The following is an 18,615-nucleotide window of genomic DNA, read 5'->3' on the forward strand; positions in this document are numbered from 1 at the left end:
TTAGTTCTCTTCCTCACATCATTACTCATTGGTGCAGTGGCCTACAGACCTGGGAATATGTCCATGTGCAAGAAGAGTTAGTGAGTAATATGGTCTTTAACTTGTTCCTCAAAGTGCTATATTTTACAAGATATTAAGGTTTGAAAACAAACAATTTATGGCAAATTGTCCATACTGAGAGGATGACCACAGTATACAGTCTATAGCCCGATATTGAGGGGTTAAGTGAAGTGATACTTTCTGTGTGTGAAATTACTTGGAAATTGAGCCAAACTTACATAACCATCATCCTCGTTGTAGGCCTCTACATAGCTGACTGAGCAAAGATGCTTACCCACTGTTTACATTGGCAGTGATCGTTGCTGTTTGTATTATTTTGAGCATGAAATGCCACTGAAACATTATTGTTATTTCCAAATAACAGCACAAGTACTTAATAAATAGTGCAGTGTGTGATATTAAGTAAAGTGATACTACTGTTTATCTTTTCTGTGGAGTGGCTGTCCAGGCCAACCAACTGTCCCCCATCCTGGGGGGCGGGGGACCCTTGGTGATTACCCGTACCTGCATAAAACAAACTTAAGGTGGGTGGCAGAGATTTTTTTAGGTCATTTTAGGCTTCTCAGTCGATGTCACCCTCCCTAACCCCATTGAAACCATGTTATATCGACCTCATTATGTGGCAGGTTTTCACTTGGTGCAACCCCATCACGTAACGAGGCTGCAGTGTACTATGCAGCAGAACTGCTGCTCTGCTTAATTGCTACATAGCCAGTTATAAACAAACTGTGAGTACTTTGTGTATTTACCTAGTTGTGAAATACAGGAAATGAGCTACACTCGTGGGGTCCCATCTTTGTTTCTCAGTGTCAAATTTTGCTTTAAACTCGTTAAAGTTTTTAGATTGGACAATCTCTTTGTCCGACCTGTTCTACAGGTCTATGCATCTAAAAGGAAAAATATAGTTCATGATATCCCTTGAGCAGCTTGGCATCTTCAGTTTCATTCTGTGTCCTCTTGTTACTATCGTATCCCATACAAACAGATCTTCTCTGTGAACTTTGTCTACTCCCATCATGGCCCTGATCACTGCAGGCATGTCGCCCCTCTCACTCCTTTCCTCTAAGAAAGGCAAATCCAGCTTTTCCAGTCTCTCTCTGTATGACAGATCCACCAGACTGGTGACCATCGTGGTTGCTGTTCTTTGTATTCTCTCAATCTTTTTTATAGCTTTCTTTTTGTGTGGGGACCACACTACTGCTGCATATTCTAACCTGGGGTGGATCATAGCCACTATCAATTTTTTCATCATCTCCTCATCCATGTAATGAAATGCTACTCTTATGTTGGTCAAGAGTTTATACGTCTCTCTAACTGTCTTGTTACCGTAATGTGTTTTTCAGGTGATAAACTATCCTGGACCAGCACTCGTGTTTTTCAGGCGACAAACTATCCTGGACCAGCACTCACAAATCTTTCTCTTCTCTCACTTTTGTGATTGGTTCATTATCCATCAAATAATTCAGTACAGTAATCCCGCATATTTCGCGGTAGTTACGTTCTTGTAACCCCCGCGAAAAGTCAATTCCGCGAATACTCTATTAACAATTGAATCTTACACTTGTGTCCACCATGCTGCCCATCACACAGTCCATGTCCATACTGATTGCGAGACAATTCGCCGTCAGACAATTCCCCGTCAAAACATGGACGATTCCCCTTCATAACAATTCGCACCCTGGACGATTCCCCGCCATTCTATAAATATACTAATCAATACTTTTATCAATATACTTATTAATTAATCAATACTTTAATAACTATATTTCAGGGGGATCCAGCAAAGTCTATGTTCAGTAGCGTAGGTTCTGGATATTATTTATTAGTTGCTCCTTTAGTCAATAATTAACTTGTTTCTTCCTCGCTGTAGTTGCCTTTGAATTATATTCTAGCGTCACCCATAGCTATCTTCATTAATGAGGGCGAATTGTTTTGTGTTTCTTGTGACTGCGAATTGTCCCGAAACCTCCATACTCATCCCGAAATACCTTCTTACAAGATTGAAAGCACATACTCCATTATGAAGGAAAAACGTAAACACCGTACTGTAATACACAATTATCTACACATTTATTCACAAAACAGTACAAAATAAAAAGATGCATTAACTGGTGATAGCAAACACTCCCACGGTCGTTTCTTAGCTTGTCCAGTAACACAATTTTCTCTGCTAAGGTCATAACTTTTCTTGATCGTTTTGTCACTTTGGAGTTCTTACTAATTGTATTATTAGCCTTTGGTGAGGCTGGCTTACGTCCTGGGGCCATGTGGAAAGCAAGTGGGAGGCAAGAGGCTCGTATCATACTGCGGTTACAAGTACAACAGACACGTGAGGCAGTCAGGCGTGGAGTGATGAATGCGGGGCAGAGAGCAGTGTTACCATATCCAAACAACGAAATTATGCTAGGGCAATGAAAAAATTATGCTAGATTGAGCAAATTTGTTCCAAGTAAAAAATGAATTATGCTAACTTGAAGCTAAATGATAAAATTCTATATATATTCGTGCAACATATCAATTATGTATTGTTTACTATGAAAATATTAAAATGAACCTACATACAGTAAGAGGATAAATATCGGTTTTCTGCCCATACTGCTTTTTCCCACGAAACTTACGTTTTTCTGATGAATTTTGATGTGATTCATTCGATTTTGAGCATCATTTCCTTCAGAAATAACCAGATTTTGAGATATGACCCCCCCCCATCCCCCTGCAATAATGGGGGATCTTTGGGGAATCGGAGGTTATAGGGAGGGGGGGAAACACAGAAAATGGTCATTTCCGACTGAAATGAAGCTGAAAATCGAATGAATCATACCAAAATCCATCGGAAAAACCTAGGTTTCATGGGTAAAGTACAAAGCTCAAACTTATCCTAACCTAACCTAACTGAACCAAACCGAACCTAACCTAAAACCTAACCTAACCTAATCCAACCTAACCTAACCTAACCTAACCTAACCTAATCCAACCCAACCAGGCCCAAACTGAAAGTAACCAACTATTCAAACATCTTCTTACCTTATTCATCTCTCCCTCTCTCTCTCTCTCTCTCTCTCTCTCTCTGATTTGTAGCTTTTATAAAATTATTCCAAAAATATTCCATTCCATTCTATATTATGCTAGAATGATTCTAAAACTTCTAATATGCTAAAAAATATTCCAGACTCGAATATTTGATCAAAATTATGCTAAAAGAATAAAATTATGCTAGATATGGTAACACTGGCAGAGGGGCCGCGGGAAAGGGACAGACTACAGAGGGTGGCGTGAGTTTACCGCGCTACAATTGGAAGCTGCGGGAATTTCAAATTTTTTGTTTTCTGTATATTCAAGGATATTTTAGTTGAACTTATTAATGCTAAGAAAATCCGCGCGAGGGCAAAACCGTAGACAAAAAATCCCCAAAAAATGCTGGAGTACTGTAGTGGCCTCTTGGTACTTTTACCCATTTCCAATATTTTACATTTTTTTTGTGTTGGAATTTCATTTCCCACATCTGCCTCCAGTCATGTATCCCATCCAGATCCTCCTGCAGCATTTTACAGTCTTCCTCAACTTCTACTTTCCTCAATGTCTTTGCATCATCAGCAAAGACTTGCATAACTTCATTCCAACTACCATTTTACATAAATCAGGAACATTACTGGCACTGACACCAATTCCTATGGGACTCCACTTGTTACTTCCCTCCATTCAGATGTCCTGTCCTTTATGACTGTCCTCATTTGTCTCTCTCAGAAAGTCTCTCTTCCATTCCAGGAGGTTTCCCTTCAGTCCTCCTATATGCTCCAATTTCTACAGTAGTCGCATATGGGGTATGTTGTTGAAGGCCTTCTCCAAATCTGAATGTTGTACGCACAAAAATCTGCGGGGTATATACTCAAGTGCATATTATTTTTTACACTAAATCAACATTATTTATTTAACAAAGAAGAAAAAAAAAAAAAGCCAAGCAGTGAGCTTATTTGTATAAGGGTTTCTTCATAATCGAGCCAAGCTGACCCTTGCCTACAGTGCTCGTCAGAAGTATGGAGCGCCCTGCGTCCCTCCTGAGAAACAAACCTTTCAACATTGATAAAACATATAAATAATGCATTTTATTTACCTTTAGTGCTTCGTAGGGTAGCATTTACGTTTCTTCATGGACCTGAGACGTCTTGGAAGTGAAAGGGCGAGGCTCCTGAGGTGCTGGAGGGGTATTTTGTCCCAGGAGTCACGAATGGCGGCTTCCAACTTAGGCAGAGAGCTCACGTCTTTCCCTTGGAGAGACTTCTTTACGAGATACCAGAGGTTTTCAATCGGGTTGAGGTCTGGGCTATTTCCTGGCCAGTCTGTCATGAATGATACCTCGCAGTCACGAAGCCAATTGGTGACCGATTTGGCCTTGTGAGCAGGTGCACCGTCCTGCTGAAACACTCGTGCACCTGTTAGCTCGAAGGAGTCTGGTAAATGATCACACAGAAGCTCCAGGTAAACATCCTGATTCACTCTGAGGTTCTTGGGAAGTACAACAAGCTTCCCCAAACCCTTCCCTGAGAAACAACCCCATACCATGAGTGAATCAGGATGTTTAACTGTGCTTTCTACATACCTTGAGTCAAGTGGGTCACTACCTTTGCGTCGATACACACGTGCTCCTCTGTTACAGGTAACACTAAACGTTGCCTCATCAGACCACAACACTGACAACCATTGCTCCTCACCCCAGGTTAGATATTTATTAGCAAAGGCAAGCCTACGAATTCTCTGGCTCTTGGTGAGAAGAGGCTTTTTCACAGGCCTGTGACTTGTGTAACCAAGCTCATGCACCCTACGAGACACTGTTCTCACTGACACCTCTCCAAACACTTCCGGGTTGCTCTCCTTAATTTTCCTTGCACTCACACGAGGATTAAACTCCACTGCACGTTTTAAAACATTAACAGACCTTGGGGAAGTTTTCCTAGGCCTACCAGACCTCGGTTTCTTTGTGGGAACTGCACCACTGTTTTCCTCCCGAAACCGCGCACACCAACGACGCACTGTCGATCGTGCCACACCAACCAATTCACTAATTTCCTTTGTCTGGTGGCCTGCCTCCTTTAGAGCAATGATCTGGGATATGATTTCACTCGATAGTTCACGGGTAGGTGCCATAACAAAGTTTTGAAAGCCAAAACACTGCGGGACACTCGGTAAAAAATGGCGCAATTTGAGAGGGACACTCGGCGGAGTTCCTCTCTCTCAGGCAGCCCTTGGGCGACTGAGGCGGGAACCAACCAGCGCGTCGGAAGGCCTCAGGCTACCGTGACATCATGCTCGGAGCTCAAACTTGTGGCTCAATTCTTACCCCCCAAAATGGGTGATTCTTTTTGGGCCATAAGTATTGCGCGCCTGGCGGACAACGCTGAATACTTCTGACGAGTATTGTAGTTGTCACCTCTTGCCCCAAAGATGCATAGGGATATTTCAAAATAATTTGAGACCAAAAAAGTGCATTTTAAATGCTGCAAGATATGGTAATCAGAACGAGTGTTTCAAGACTTGAAATTCTGGGAGAAGTGTGTCAAAAAAATACATGATTATGATAACGGGGGATATATTTGACAGCATGTAAAACGCACCCCACTTTGGGCAGTCACTTTGGGTGGGGGGGTGATGCTGCATTTGCTGGGAGAAGTGAGAGGAAGATGAATGCTGGTAACTTATGCACCTACCATGCTTACTAGCTTATGTTAAATGTTCATTTTAGGCTTTCTGATACATCGAAATAGAAAAGATTTGCAACAAGTTAACCATATTGATGAGTTATCATGGTGTGTTATTCACGACCAACCAACACCACTCACCATCTCCACCATCAACACTATCAGTATTAGCAAATGTCAAGGTAAAAGGCTATAATACCTGATCTGGTGAGTCATGCAGGCATATAACTATCTTGCCATGTTTTCATGGGAAGTTATTTACCATTACAACAGACCATCACCCATTCCACGCCAGTGAATTCTTGTGAACTGTGCAATTGGAGCCTACCTGGGTTTCCATTCTTACAGCTGATTGGCTGTCATTAATTATGAGAACTCGGATAATAGGAAACTTGCCATGTTTCTGGTTTCTATTGTTATACTGTGTAGCTGTAATTAATATTAACAAGCGAATATCCTTCCTTCCTCTTCTGTCTTTCTTTACTTCATGATTTCCTCGTCCTTCTGCCTACAGATGACTTTACACTCTTCATTTTGTCTTTCCTTCCTTCATTCTTTCCTGTTCCTTCTGCCTATGGGTGACTCTACACTGAGTGACAAGCCAAATGGTTTCCTGTTCACCAGGAAACCATTTACTATGCTGGGTGGTAAACATATGACCAGATTATGGTGCCTGGTGGTTTAGTGTGTAACTGCAGCACTCCAATCGGATTTAGCTGGTGAAGGTTTATATCCAAGGGATGGTTGGGGTTATTGCTCACATAAGGCCACTCAGGGATGAGTGAGGCTGGTCACTCTCATCTTAAATCTCAGGACCAACTTGCCTAGCCCCGGGCACTTACGCATCTCATGGGGCAACGTAAGATTGGATGATGGATGGATGGAATGTTAATCAAAAATGGTAATCCAATCTGGGAAAGTAACAAGTAGCATGTGAAGCACAGTAGTATATTAGATATCAGGAAAGAGAGAGAGAGAGAGAAAGAAATTTTAAATTCAAGCCTGACAATGCCAGTCATCCAAAGACCCCTGAGTTTATGACATCATCATGCCAATATGAGTTGCCACACCATTTATCAGTCATGATGTTTCCATGGTGTTTTTATGCATAATACATTGTACGGTTTGCAAAATACAGTAGCCTAATGTTTTAGTTTCAGCCACAAAGCTATAGTGAGAGTAGTTTTGTGTAAGTTACCAATGCTAGGTGGAAACCCTTATTTTGTTTCATTGCCATCATCAGTGATGTTGAGTATTGTTGCCTCTCTCTCTCTCTCTCTCTCTCTCTCTCTCTCTCTCTCCAGTATATCACTTTAGTATTTGTATGATGTAATATTAATTATGGTTTAACCCACCGCATACCATCGATGTATGGGTACATTTCAACTTTTTTTCACTCTGAGGCCTGACAATGTACCGATATGTTCTGCAGTTGCGAGGTCCGTCATTTGCACATTTTTCAAGGTTTGCGGGTGATTTTTGGTAGGCATATGTGGGAGACTTTACTCTACCCGCCACCAGGTGGCAACACTGCTTGACCCCACGTGCCATTATAGCAGCTCACCTGTTAGCAGTTACCTGGCCAGTAAAGACACAGTTTCTCCGATGACGAAATTCAAGGCGAGAGTGATTCCCCAATCGATGACGATGTGGAGGACAAATTTTCTGTGGCATCGGAAGAAGAAACGAGCAGAAGTGATGAGGAGGTAACGTTGCCAAGGAAGATGTGGTTTGTTGATGTGTTCTGTGAGGGAAACGACGCATATATTGCCTATATTATTGTGTGAAAGCCAATATATTCTCGTACTACACATAAATTCATACCAAATTAACAAATATCTACCTATTCTGAGTGGTTTGCAATAGTTACCGCTACCATAGACAACGTGACAGCAGCAGCATGGCTCCAGAGAAGACGGTACCAGGTGTTTGAAGAGACACCTGTATAACTCACTTATAAGCTCAGGTGAGCACTTTTTTTTTGGTATTTTCTAATGTTTCTCATAAAAAGTGGAGGTTTGAATAATTTTTTTTTTTTCGGAAATCTGCCAGGACTGAGGGTGTGTCATTGGTGAAAAATCGGCCAGCAGGCAGTGGGTTAAACAGTTGCCATTAGAAATACAATTACTTTATGAATATAAAACTCAGTTACAATTACAGGTAAATAAACCTAATTACAGTTGCCCCCAAAATGTGTAATTACTGTAATTACATTGCAGTCAAATTACAATTGCAATTACTCCAAGCATTCAGATACTACCACATGATCTGTTTCAAGTCATCAGTCACCCATTCCCACCAAAGTAAAGTGTGGATAATTTTATTAGTCCCCTACTGGTTAACTGGTCAGGTTTACGTGGTTATATTTGTACGTCTCCATTTTTGTGTTTTCTCTGTAGCTTCCACATGGATGGACAGGTTCTTATGTAACTTAACGTAATTGCTCCCCTTATCATGACGGTGTCGTGCGCAACAACCAGCAATTTATTCCCAAGGTGAAAGTCTCAGTTGGGGCTCAAACAGGGTTGGGTGCTTTCATATTTAATAGCCATACCTACATTTGTGTCCACTTTGTAACTTTCACATGCATGGACAGATTTTGATATAATTTCACACATTTGTTCCCCTTACCATGACAGTGTGTCATGTGCAACAACCAGCCATCAATTCCCAAGGTCAGGGTCACACCTGGGGCTCAAACAACGTTGGGTGCCGTCATATGTATGGTTATCATCCAGTAGGGGACTTTGTATTGCATAACAACGCTTCATTCACTTGTTTTATTCTGTATTTATTTTTATTTGCCCATCATCCACTCACTCGATGTAGTGCTGCTCTCGGGTGTCTGCCCTTTCCTCTCCTCCATCCTTCTTTCCTTCCATCCTCTTCTGTATTTCTTTCCTTCATTCTTTCTTCTTCCTTCTGCCTGTGGGTGACTCTACACTGAGTGACAAGCCAAATATTTTCCTGTAAACCAGGAAACCATTTACTATGTTGGGTGGTAACCATATAACCAGATTTTGGCACCTGCTGGTTTATTGGGTAATTATGGAGCTCCAATCGGATTGAGCCGGTGAAGGTTTATATCCAAGGAGTGTTTGGGGTTTATTGCTCACGTAATGCCACTCAGGGATGAGTGAGGCTGGTCACTGTCATCTTAAATGTCAGGACCAACTTGCCTAGCCCCGTGCTCCTATGCTCCTCATGGGGCAGCATAGAATTGGATGATGAATGAATGAAAAAATGAATGTTTTTAGACTAAAATGATGTAGGCTGCAGCTCCTTTTTTGGCATCAAGTGATGTAGGTCACAGTTCTTGGTTTAAAAATGATTGTCTTACTTCACCAGACTTGTGTGGTGGTTGGCCAAGGAGGTAGTGATCCTCCAGGTGTAGATCGTATGTTTTATGCACTGGAGGTGTTCTGCGAAAACCTGGAGGCAGAGTTGTTGCCACATTTACCAGCGCTGATGGAAAGGTTGTTTGCAGTTCTGGCTGCACCAACCTCGGTGCACATGAAGGAGCTGGCCATCAGTGCTATTGGGGCCACAGGTATGCTCATCGTATTCACCTCTGATTCATTTATCATTTGCTAGTAAAAATGACATGAATATTGATTGAATGAGTGTATGACCCAAATAAATGTGGAGGCCTTTCATAGTTTCTCCCTCAGTTAGTTTTTCCTTACCATATCCTTAGGTGGAAAAGGAGGTTGGGATCATGATGATAATGTAGAAATGGGGGGGGGGGGGACAGTGTAGCCTTTGAGACAGAGCTGAAAATATTGTAGAATAATGTGTGAGCATATGTTTTAAGTATGTATAATACTGAAGAGACTGATAGTTTGGCCAGTGATTTAGAGCAAATACTATTGAAGGCTGATATGTTTTGCTAATAGATGTAACTGTGGGCTTCTAACATAACAGTTTTGCCAGTGATTTAGAACAAAGAATATTGAAGGCTGAAATGTTTTGCCAATAGATGTAACTGTGGTCATCTAACAACTTTTTTGTAATTTTTCTTTTCCTGGATGATGATTTTTTAGGGTTCATATGATGTATATATAGTTGATAAATACAGAGATGTGATGAGATAAACTTGATGGAGTCTTCTGTGATTTGCATTTTGACAGCATATTTCATTTAGACCTGGAGGATGACGAGAGTGAATTTCTTGTTCTTTTATAACCAGTATGTAATTACTGCTGGGAGGTGTTTGCCAGTAGTATTCATGATAAGTATAGGGTGATTTGCAGTGATTGTCCTTGATATCCTTGTAGAACTGTAATAATAACAATTCGTCTTTGTGATGAGTAATGCAAAACTCTGAACCGGAAAATACCATTGCAGCCAATGCAGCGAAAGAGCATATGTCGCCGTACTTCCAGCAGATTGTGGAGATGTTGAAGGGCTACCTAACTGTTGACCAGGCTGATGAGACAATGAGCCTTCAGGTGCAGTCATTAGGTAAGACATATTGCTCCAGTTTCCTTATTGAATGTATTAGTTCACTTTCTTCTGGAAAGTGAACTGTTTCTGTGTGGTAAAATTGTTATATCGTTTATAAAGACTCCAGCTTGTTTGGAATCATAGGCCTTGGCCACCTAATGGTGGTTGTCCACTCTGCTCGGTCTCCAACAGCCTCACTCTTCAGTCTGCCTCTTGCATCTCCACCCTCAAGGTGCACACCTCACCCTCAGCATCCAGTTGTCTTCCTCTATCCTCTCCTCATATCCCTACCATCACAATCTACCTCTCTTCATCACAACACTGATGCAGTAGATTTACAATGATAGAGAATATAATGATCTTTTAATAATAACATTAACATTCAGTATCTTTCTTATTCAGTAGCACATAATATTACTCAGTTGCATAGGAGAAACAGTGGGTGTGTTTAGGTGTTAGACATCCTGGTGGCAGCATTTGTTTACATTCTGTGCATTCAGCTTTTGTTGGTCATTGCTAGGGTTCCGTGACCCAAGCCCACCCACATAACCCAATTCCCCATACCTGCCTGCTACAGCCTCATTGTTGTGTTGACTTGTTGCATCTCTCTCTCTCTCTCTCTCACACACACACACACACACGCACACGCACACACACACACACACACACACAGCCGGAGAGAGAGGACGTCCCAGGCATCGCTCCTAATCTTGAGTAGTTTCAGGAATTTTGTCTGTCCTGTCTCCTAGGGTCTTTCTTTAAATTTAAAATAATGAAAGTTGGTAGACTACCAAAAATGTAAAGATTTGTTGGCAATAGTATACATGAATGTTTGTGGCTTATTCGGTAACAGCTGTTTAGGTACTTTACCGGTACGTTAAACATGGCCGAAAATGTAAACAATGAGGGAATGGAATTTCAAGGATTTGATGCTAATACTAATGTCATGGACCTGGTGAAAACATTAATTATGAGGATTAGTGAACTTGAAAAAAAAGTAGAGAATCTAGTGATAAAGGATGTGTCAGGAAATACGGAAACCACCATACAGAGTCTAATCCAGTCCAACGAAACAGCCAATGAAGAGATTAAGAATTTGAAGAGGGAAAATGTTGAACTGAGGAGGAAACTTGAAGAGAGTACTAAGAAAACGGAAAAGGTGAGTAACGTATTAGAAGAACACAAGGCAAAGTGGGCACACGTAGAAGAAGAACAGAAAGAAGTGGTCAGCTTAAGAGAGATCATCCAGGAAGAAAGGGAAATGAACAAGAAAGAAATGGAAGAAAATGTAGTGAAAATACTGAAGAAAAAAGAGAAAATAGTGAGAGAAACTGTAGAAAGGAACAGATGTGTGGTAGTATTTGGAAACAGGGAAGAGGAAGAAAAGGTTAGGTTCGCAAGACTCGAGAGAGACACGAACATGGTGAGAGGAATATTAGGCAAGATTGACCCCGAAGGAGACAAGTGGGTAAAAGAAATTGAGGAAGTAAGGAGGATAGGGCCTTATAAGAAAGGGGAAACAAGACCAGTGAGAGTCAAGTTTACATCAGAAAGTGTAATAAATGAGATACTTAAAGTGACCTGGAAATTAAGCAAAGAGGCGGGGATGGAAAATATTATAATAAGAAAAGATCTGAATGAAGAAGAAAGAGAAGTTTTAAAATCATTAAAGGAAGAAGTAAAGGAAAAAAATGATAAGAGGACAGAGGAAGAACGTAATACTTTTTTTTGGAGAGTATTGGATATGAAAGTAAGGAAATGGTATTTAAGGAAATAGAAGTGAAGGATACTAGGGGGGATGGTTGTGAAAGATCAGAAGTTGAGGAAGTGGTACGGACAGAGAGTAGGAGAGAAGAGGGTATTAATAATGTCAAAAATAATTTGAAGGTGATATATACTAATGTTGATGGTTTCATATCGACAAGGATCGAAATTAATGATTTCTTGAGAGAACATGAACCTGATGTCATGTGCTTTGTAGAGACCAAATTAAGAGAAGATATTGATGTTCATTTGGGAGATGGTAAATACAAACTGTGGAGAAAAGACAGAAAAGAAAAAAAGGGAGGAGGAGTGATGATAGCAGTGAAGAACAACATAAATGTAGATACTGTGGAAATGGGAGAAGGCAGGGCTGAAGTGATATATATGAAATTAGAAACTGGAGAGAATGTTAAGAGAGATATGGCGGTAGTGTATGTTCCCCCAAAGACGAGAGCATGGAAGGATGACGAATACCATGAGATGTTGTCAGATATGGCTAGCTACTTGCAAAAAATAATTGAGAAAAGCAATAATATAATTTTGGTGGGTGACTTTAATTGTAAAGAGGTGAACTGGGAGGAATGGAACTCGGGAGGCGGCGAGGATTCGTGGGGTACTATGTTATTAAATATAATAATGAATAATGTGATGACGCAGTGGGTCAAAGAAGAGACACGGTTTCGAGGTGAGGACACACCAGCAAGGTTAGATTTACTGTTCACCAAAGAACCCGATGTAATAGAATCATTGGAATATCTCTGTCCTTTGGGAAAAAGTGATCACGTGGTCATTGAGTTCCAGATGTTAATAGGAAACGTCGAGCCAAGAGACGAGCTTCATAGACAGGGAAGATACAACTTTGGCAAAGCAAATTTTACAGGATTGAGAAACTTTTTTGAAAATGCGGATTGGAGAAAATTCAGAGAAACAAGAGAGATACAGAGGAAGTGGGATATCTTTCTAGACCTCTATAATTTGGGAGTGGAAAAATTTGTACCAAGAATAAGAGGGCAAGAAAACAGGAAAAAGGAGTGGTTCAATAGAAGGTGTATGATAGCCAAAAAAGAGAGAGATAAGGCGTGGAACAATTGGAGAAAGAGAGGTAACGACAGAACAAAGGAAGAATATAAAAGAACAAGAAACGAATACACAAGAATACATAGGGAAGAAGAAAGGAATTTTGAAAAAGGTATAATTGACAAATGCAAGGATGAACCCAAACTGTGTTATAGATTTGTTAATGGCAAACTGAAACAAAAGGAAGGAATCACCAAGCTGAAAGTAGATGGAGAGGTCTTTAAGGATGCGGCAATGCAAGCAGAAATAATGAACAAACGTTTCCAGTCAGTTTTCACTAAAGAAAAGGAGCTTGTGGAAGGGGAGGGAGTGATTAGAAATGTTCCGGTGATGAAAGATATAAAAGTGGAGGTGCAGGAAGTGTATAAATTACTGGAAACTCAAGATGTAAGGAAAGCGTCAGGACCTGATGGAATTTCTAATTGGGTACTGAAGGAATGCAGAGAACAACTGGCGGATAAAATTCACAGCTTAATTGTATGCTCACTGGAAGAGGGGAAAGTGCCAAAAGAATGGAAGAGGGCAAATGTGGTACCAATTTACAAGGGAGGAAACAGGGAAGAACCCCTGAATTATAGACCAGTGTCTCTAACCAGCATGGTCGCAAAATTGTGTGAGAGAATCCTGAAAAACAGATGGATAAAATATCTGGAAGAGATGAATATTTTGGCTGAATGTCAGTTTGGATTCAGAAGTGGAAGGTCATGTGTTTCAAACTTGTTGAGCTTTTACTCAAGAGCGATTGATGTGGTACAGGAGAGAGATGGTTGGGTGGATTGTGTGTACTTAGACTTAGAGAAGGCCTTTGACAAGGTACCTCATAAGAGACTAATGTGGAAACTAGAATATATAGGAGGACTAAAGGGGAAACTTCTGGAATGGATGAGAGACTTTTTGAGAGACAGACGAATGAGGACAGTAATAAAGGAAAAGATGTCTGGATGGAGGGAAGTAACAAGTGGAGTCCCTCAAGGCTCAGTGTTGGCGCCAGTAATGTTCCTGATTTACGTAAATGATATGGTAGATGGAGTGAACAGGTATGCGAGTCTTTTTGCTGATGATGTAAAGATCTTGAGGAAGATGGAGGTTGAGGAGGATTGTAAAATACTGCAGGAGGATTTGGATAGGATACACAATTGGAGCCGGACGTGGGAAATGAAATTTAATGTAAAGAAATGTAAAATATTGGAAATGGGTAAAAGTACCAGGAGACCATCACTGAATTATATTTTGGGTAATGAATTAATCACAAAAAGGAGAGAAGAGAAAGATTTGGGAGTGCTGGTCCAAGATAGTTTGTCACCAGAAAAGCACATTAACAAGATAGTTGGAGAGACTTATAAACTCTTGACTAACATAAGAGTAGCATTTCATTATATGGATGAGGAAATGATGAAAAAATTGATAGTGGCCATGATCCGCCCCAGGTTAGAATATGCAGCGGTAGTGTGGTCCCCACACAAAAAGAAAGATATAAACAAGATTGAGAGAATACAAAGAACAGCAACCAAGATGGTCCCCAGTCTGACAGACCTGTCATACAGAGAGAGGCTGGAAAAACTGGATTTGCCTTCGTTAGAGGAAAGGAGAAAGAGGGGAGACATGATTGCGGTGTTCAGGACCATGGTGGGAGTAGATAAAATTGACAAAGAAGATCTGTTTGTATGGGATAAGAGAGCAACAAGAGGACATGGAATGAAATTGAAAAAGTCAAGCTGCTTGAAGGATATCAAGAAATATAGCTTTCCTTACAGAAGTATAGACTTGTGGAATAGCCTGGACAAAGAGATCGTCCAGTCTAAAAACTTAAACGAGTTTAAAGTTAAATTCGACTTACTGAGAAACAGCGACGGAAACCCACGAGCTTAGTACATTCCGTGTATATCACAATTAGGTATATTAGGTAAATACTTAAATATTTGGAATGACTTAGACAAAGAGGTGGTGCATGAGAAAAACATTCATGTGTGTAAAGGTAGACTTGATAAATGTGGATATGGAGACAGGACAACACGAGCATTGCTCAATTCCTGTATACTACAAATAGGTAAATACACACACACACACACACACACACACACACACACACAGAGGAAAAAGGAGTGGTTTAATAGAAGGTGTATGATAGCAAAAAAACAGAGACACGGTGTGGAACAATTGGAGAAAGAGAGGTAACAACAGAACAAATGAGGAATATAAAAGAACTAGAAATAAACTGTTTCGTCGTTTCGTTTCTAAAGGCTCCAACATGCTTGCATGTGTCGGCCTTGGTCACCTAATGGCGGCTTTCCACGCTGCACGATCCATTGCTGCCTCCCTGTTCAGTCCCTTAACCCTGAGGTCACACTTAATGACCTCATCCCATGTCTTTCTCGGTCTGCCCCTCATAACTCCGCGCCCAAAATTAACACTTCTCACCTTCCTTACCCAGTTATCATCCCCCATCCTCTCCACATGTCCAAACCATCTCAATCTACCTCTCCTCATTACAACACCAATACACTCCAGTCCCATCCTACCTCTCAACTCCTCTATCGTAAACCCAGCCCCTCCAGGCCTTGGACGCAGGGACTCACTGCACAACCACCTAATCATTGTCATTTCTGTACGTCTGAGCCGGCGAATTCTTCCTCCTTCACTGCCCAGGTCTCACTATCATACAGCATTACACTCCTAACACATGCTGCACACAAAGACCCCTTAGCACGTAGGGAGAGTCCTCTCAATGTCAGGAGAGGCAAGAGTTCCCTGAACTTCTTCCAACCACTTCTCACCCTAGCCACAGAGCTAGCTCCAGCCCCACCTCCAGCACACAACATGTCTCCCAAATAACAAAACTCTTCCACACACTCAAGAGATTCACCAGCAAGTTCAATCCTTTCACGTCTGACAATCTCCACCTGCTCACCCCGACATGCTGTACACACAAAATCAGCATTATCTCGCAGTGTACCTCTGATACCAGTACATCTCTTATACACCCATTTATCACACACACAGCACAAGATGGAATTACTTCTCACACCCTTGTGGCAAACTGCACATGGCCACTCTCTCTTGCCTTTGACAGTACTGCCACCAACCCTAGATATCATCACTTTTGTTTTATCTGCATTAACCCTTAAACCCTTGTGCCCCATACCATCTCTCCACTTCCTAAACCTTTCCTCCGCCTCCCTTTCGTTCTCTGCAATCAACACCAAATCATCAGCATACAACAACTCCCACGGGAGTCTGTTTCTAAAGTCACGTGAAAGGGCTTCATGTACCATGATAAACAACATGGGACTCAAGACTGACCCCTGATGCACACCAACATTCATGGAAAACTCATCACTTAAATCTCCATTCACTCTTACCTGGGTGTGAGCACCCACATACATGGCCATAACCACCCTAACCAGCCACTCCTCCAAGCCAAGCTTTCTCATTGCCCACTTCACCACCTCTCTAGGGACTTTGTCAAAGGCCTTTTCCAAATCAACAAAAACAAAATAAAGATCCCTTCTCCTACCAATATATTTTTCCTGAAGCTGTCGAACAATGAATATAGCATCAGTGGTCCCCCTACCTGGCATAAACCCAAACTGCATGTCATCAATATTCACTCTTTCTCTAATCATACCTTCTAAAACTCTCTCCATTACCTTCATTATCTGATCTAAAAGCTTTATACCTATATAATTTCCTCTTTCCAGGGCATCACCCTTCCCTTTATATACATTTACAGTTACACTCTCCAGTCAATCATCTGGGACAACACACACACAAATAATCCTGTTTATCAGGTCAGTGACTAAACTCACCCCTATATCTCCTGAGGCCTTCAACATTTTGGCAGTCAACCCAGACACACCTGCTGCCTTCCCCACCCTCATCCTGCCTATTGCCTCACTCATAGTAGCATTATCAATCAAAGGCCAAGGGCCAGACACTGGATCTGTTGGCTCCAAACCTTCCCTGTCCCAGTCAAACTCCTCATTCAATAACCGGTTATAATGCTCTCTCCATGCATCTTTAATATCCTCACTGTTCACCACTACCCTTCCTTCATCATTCTTCACACACTGCTCACCTATGATATCCCGATTATCCCTCTTCACCTGACCTGCCACCCTAAATATATTTTTCCTTTCCCCATGATTTAGGTTATCAAGTAATAGTCTCTGTGACTCAGACTTTGCCCTGTATACCTCTCTTCTAGCCCTACTCTTGGCAGCCAAATATCCCTCTTTGCTACCACCCTTCTTCCATTCCCAGAAAAGCCTTCTTTTCTCCTTAACTGCAGCTTCTACACCCTCATCCCACCACCAAGTTACTTTATGTCTTGGTGGTCCTTTTGTCCAACTGCATGTTACATCAGTAACTCTCAAGAAATTGTTCTTGAGGGCTCTGTACTGTTCATTAACGCCTCTGTCTACAGCTCCCTGTTCAGCCACCACTCTCCTCAACTCGCTATGGAAGGCATCCCTTACTACTTGATTTTTCAGCTTCCATATTTTCCTCCCAGATACATAAGTCCTCCTTTTCATCACTTGTTCTTTAAGCACCATATCACAAATCAATAGTTTGTGCTGCTGCACACACTCCTCACTTCCTATAACTTTAACATCCCTTACTAACCTCCTATTAGCCCTCCTAACCAGAAAATAATCAATTTGACTTCTATTTCCCCCAGACTTATACGTAATTAACCTACTCTCTCTTTTCCTAAAATATGTGTTGCACACATTCATGTCCATTGCCTCCCCAAACTCGTGTATCCTTTCCCCTTCCGCATTCCCTAGACCATACACACATCCCCCATGCACTCCTTCATAACCTTGTGCTGCTTCACCTACATGACCATGTAAGTCCCCTGCCAAAATCACTATCTCATCATCCCGCATACCACCCACTACACGTATTAAATCATCCCAAAAAAATCTATCTTTCTCTGCTTCATCCAATCCTGCCTGTGGAGCATATGCCGATATAATCGCAGGTATCTTTCTACCCAACAGAATTTTCACTACCAATATCCTATCGCTTACTCTCAAAACATTCATAACATATTCCACCCATTTCTCCGCAACCATCACACCAACACTTCCATATCAGTCTGTCCCCCCCTTGCCAAAGCAACTTATAGCAGCAGTCCTTCCCAACAGTCTTTCTGATTGATCCACCCCAGTACCGGACTTCCTGCAAACACGCCACATCCACCCATCTCCTACTGAATGCGTCAACGACTTCCCCCGCTCTTCCCCTCAAACTTCCCACATTCCATGAACCCACCGTTATCCCCATGGGTGATTTACTGTCCTCAGGCTTGCTTTGAAACTTATTTTGTTTTGTCATCTTCAGTATTAATAAAGGGGGACAGACATAGCACAGGTCCCACTCACTGCACAGTCCCAGGTCCAGGCAATGGATCTGGGACCCCTAGCCCACCAGCTTACCAGTGGCTGTGGTAGTGGCCTTGGGGCACCCTGCCAGGACAGCTGCAGGGACACCCTCCAAGCGCGCCTTGGCACTGCAACTATCCCGCCATTATACACCCACTGATAAGGCAGCCTCCTGGGGTGCTACTCCC

At 41.7% G+C, this 18,615-nt stretch overlaps 1 protein-coding gene across 1 annotated transcript in view; it reads left to right on the forward strand.

The window, feature by feature from the left end:
• The window catches only part of LOC145392974 (importin-4-like), a 332,091-nt gene that overhangs the window by 193,473 nt on the left and 120,003 nt on the right, over window positions 1-18,615 (forward strand). The window contains exons 10-11 of the mRNA XM_080267268.1: window positions 9,102-9,303; window positions 10,101-10,217. Coding sequence (XP_080123394.1) covers window positions 9,102-9,303; window positions 10,101-10,217 — 319 coding nt within the window. The remainder of the gene's footprint in view (window positions 1-9,101; window positions 9,304-10,100; window positions 10,218-18,615) is intronic.

Source organism: Coenobita brevimanus, chromosome 23, assembly GCF_032717465.1.
Source record: "Coenobita brevimanus isolate Jiangsu-jjx chromosome 23, ASM3271746v2, whole genome shotgun sequence".
Classification (NCBI taxonomy): Eukaryota; Metazoa; Arthropoda; class Malacostraca; order Decapoda; family Coenobitidae; genus Coenobita; species Coenobita brevimanus.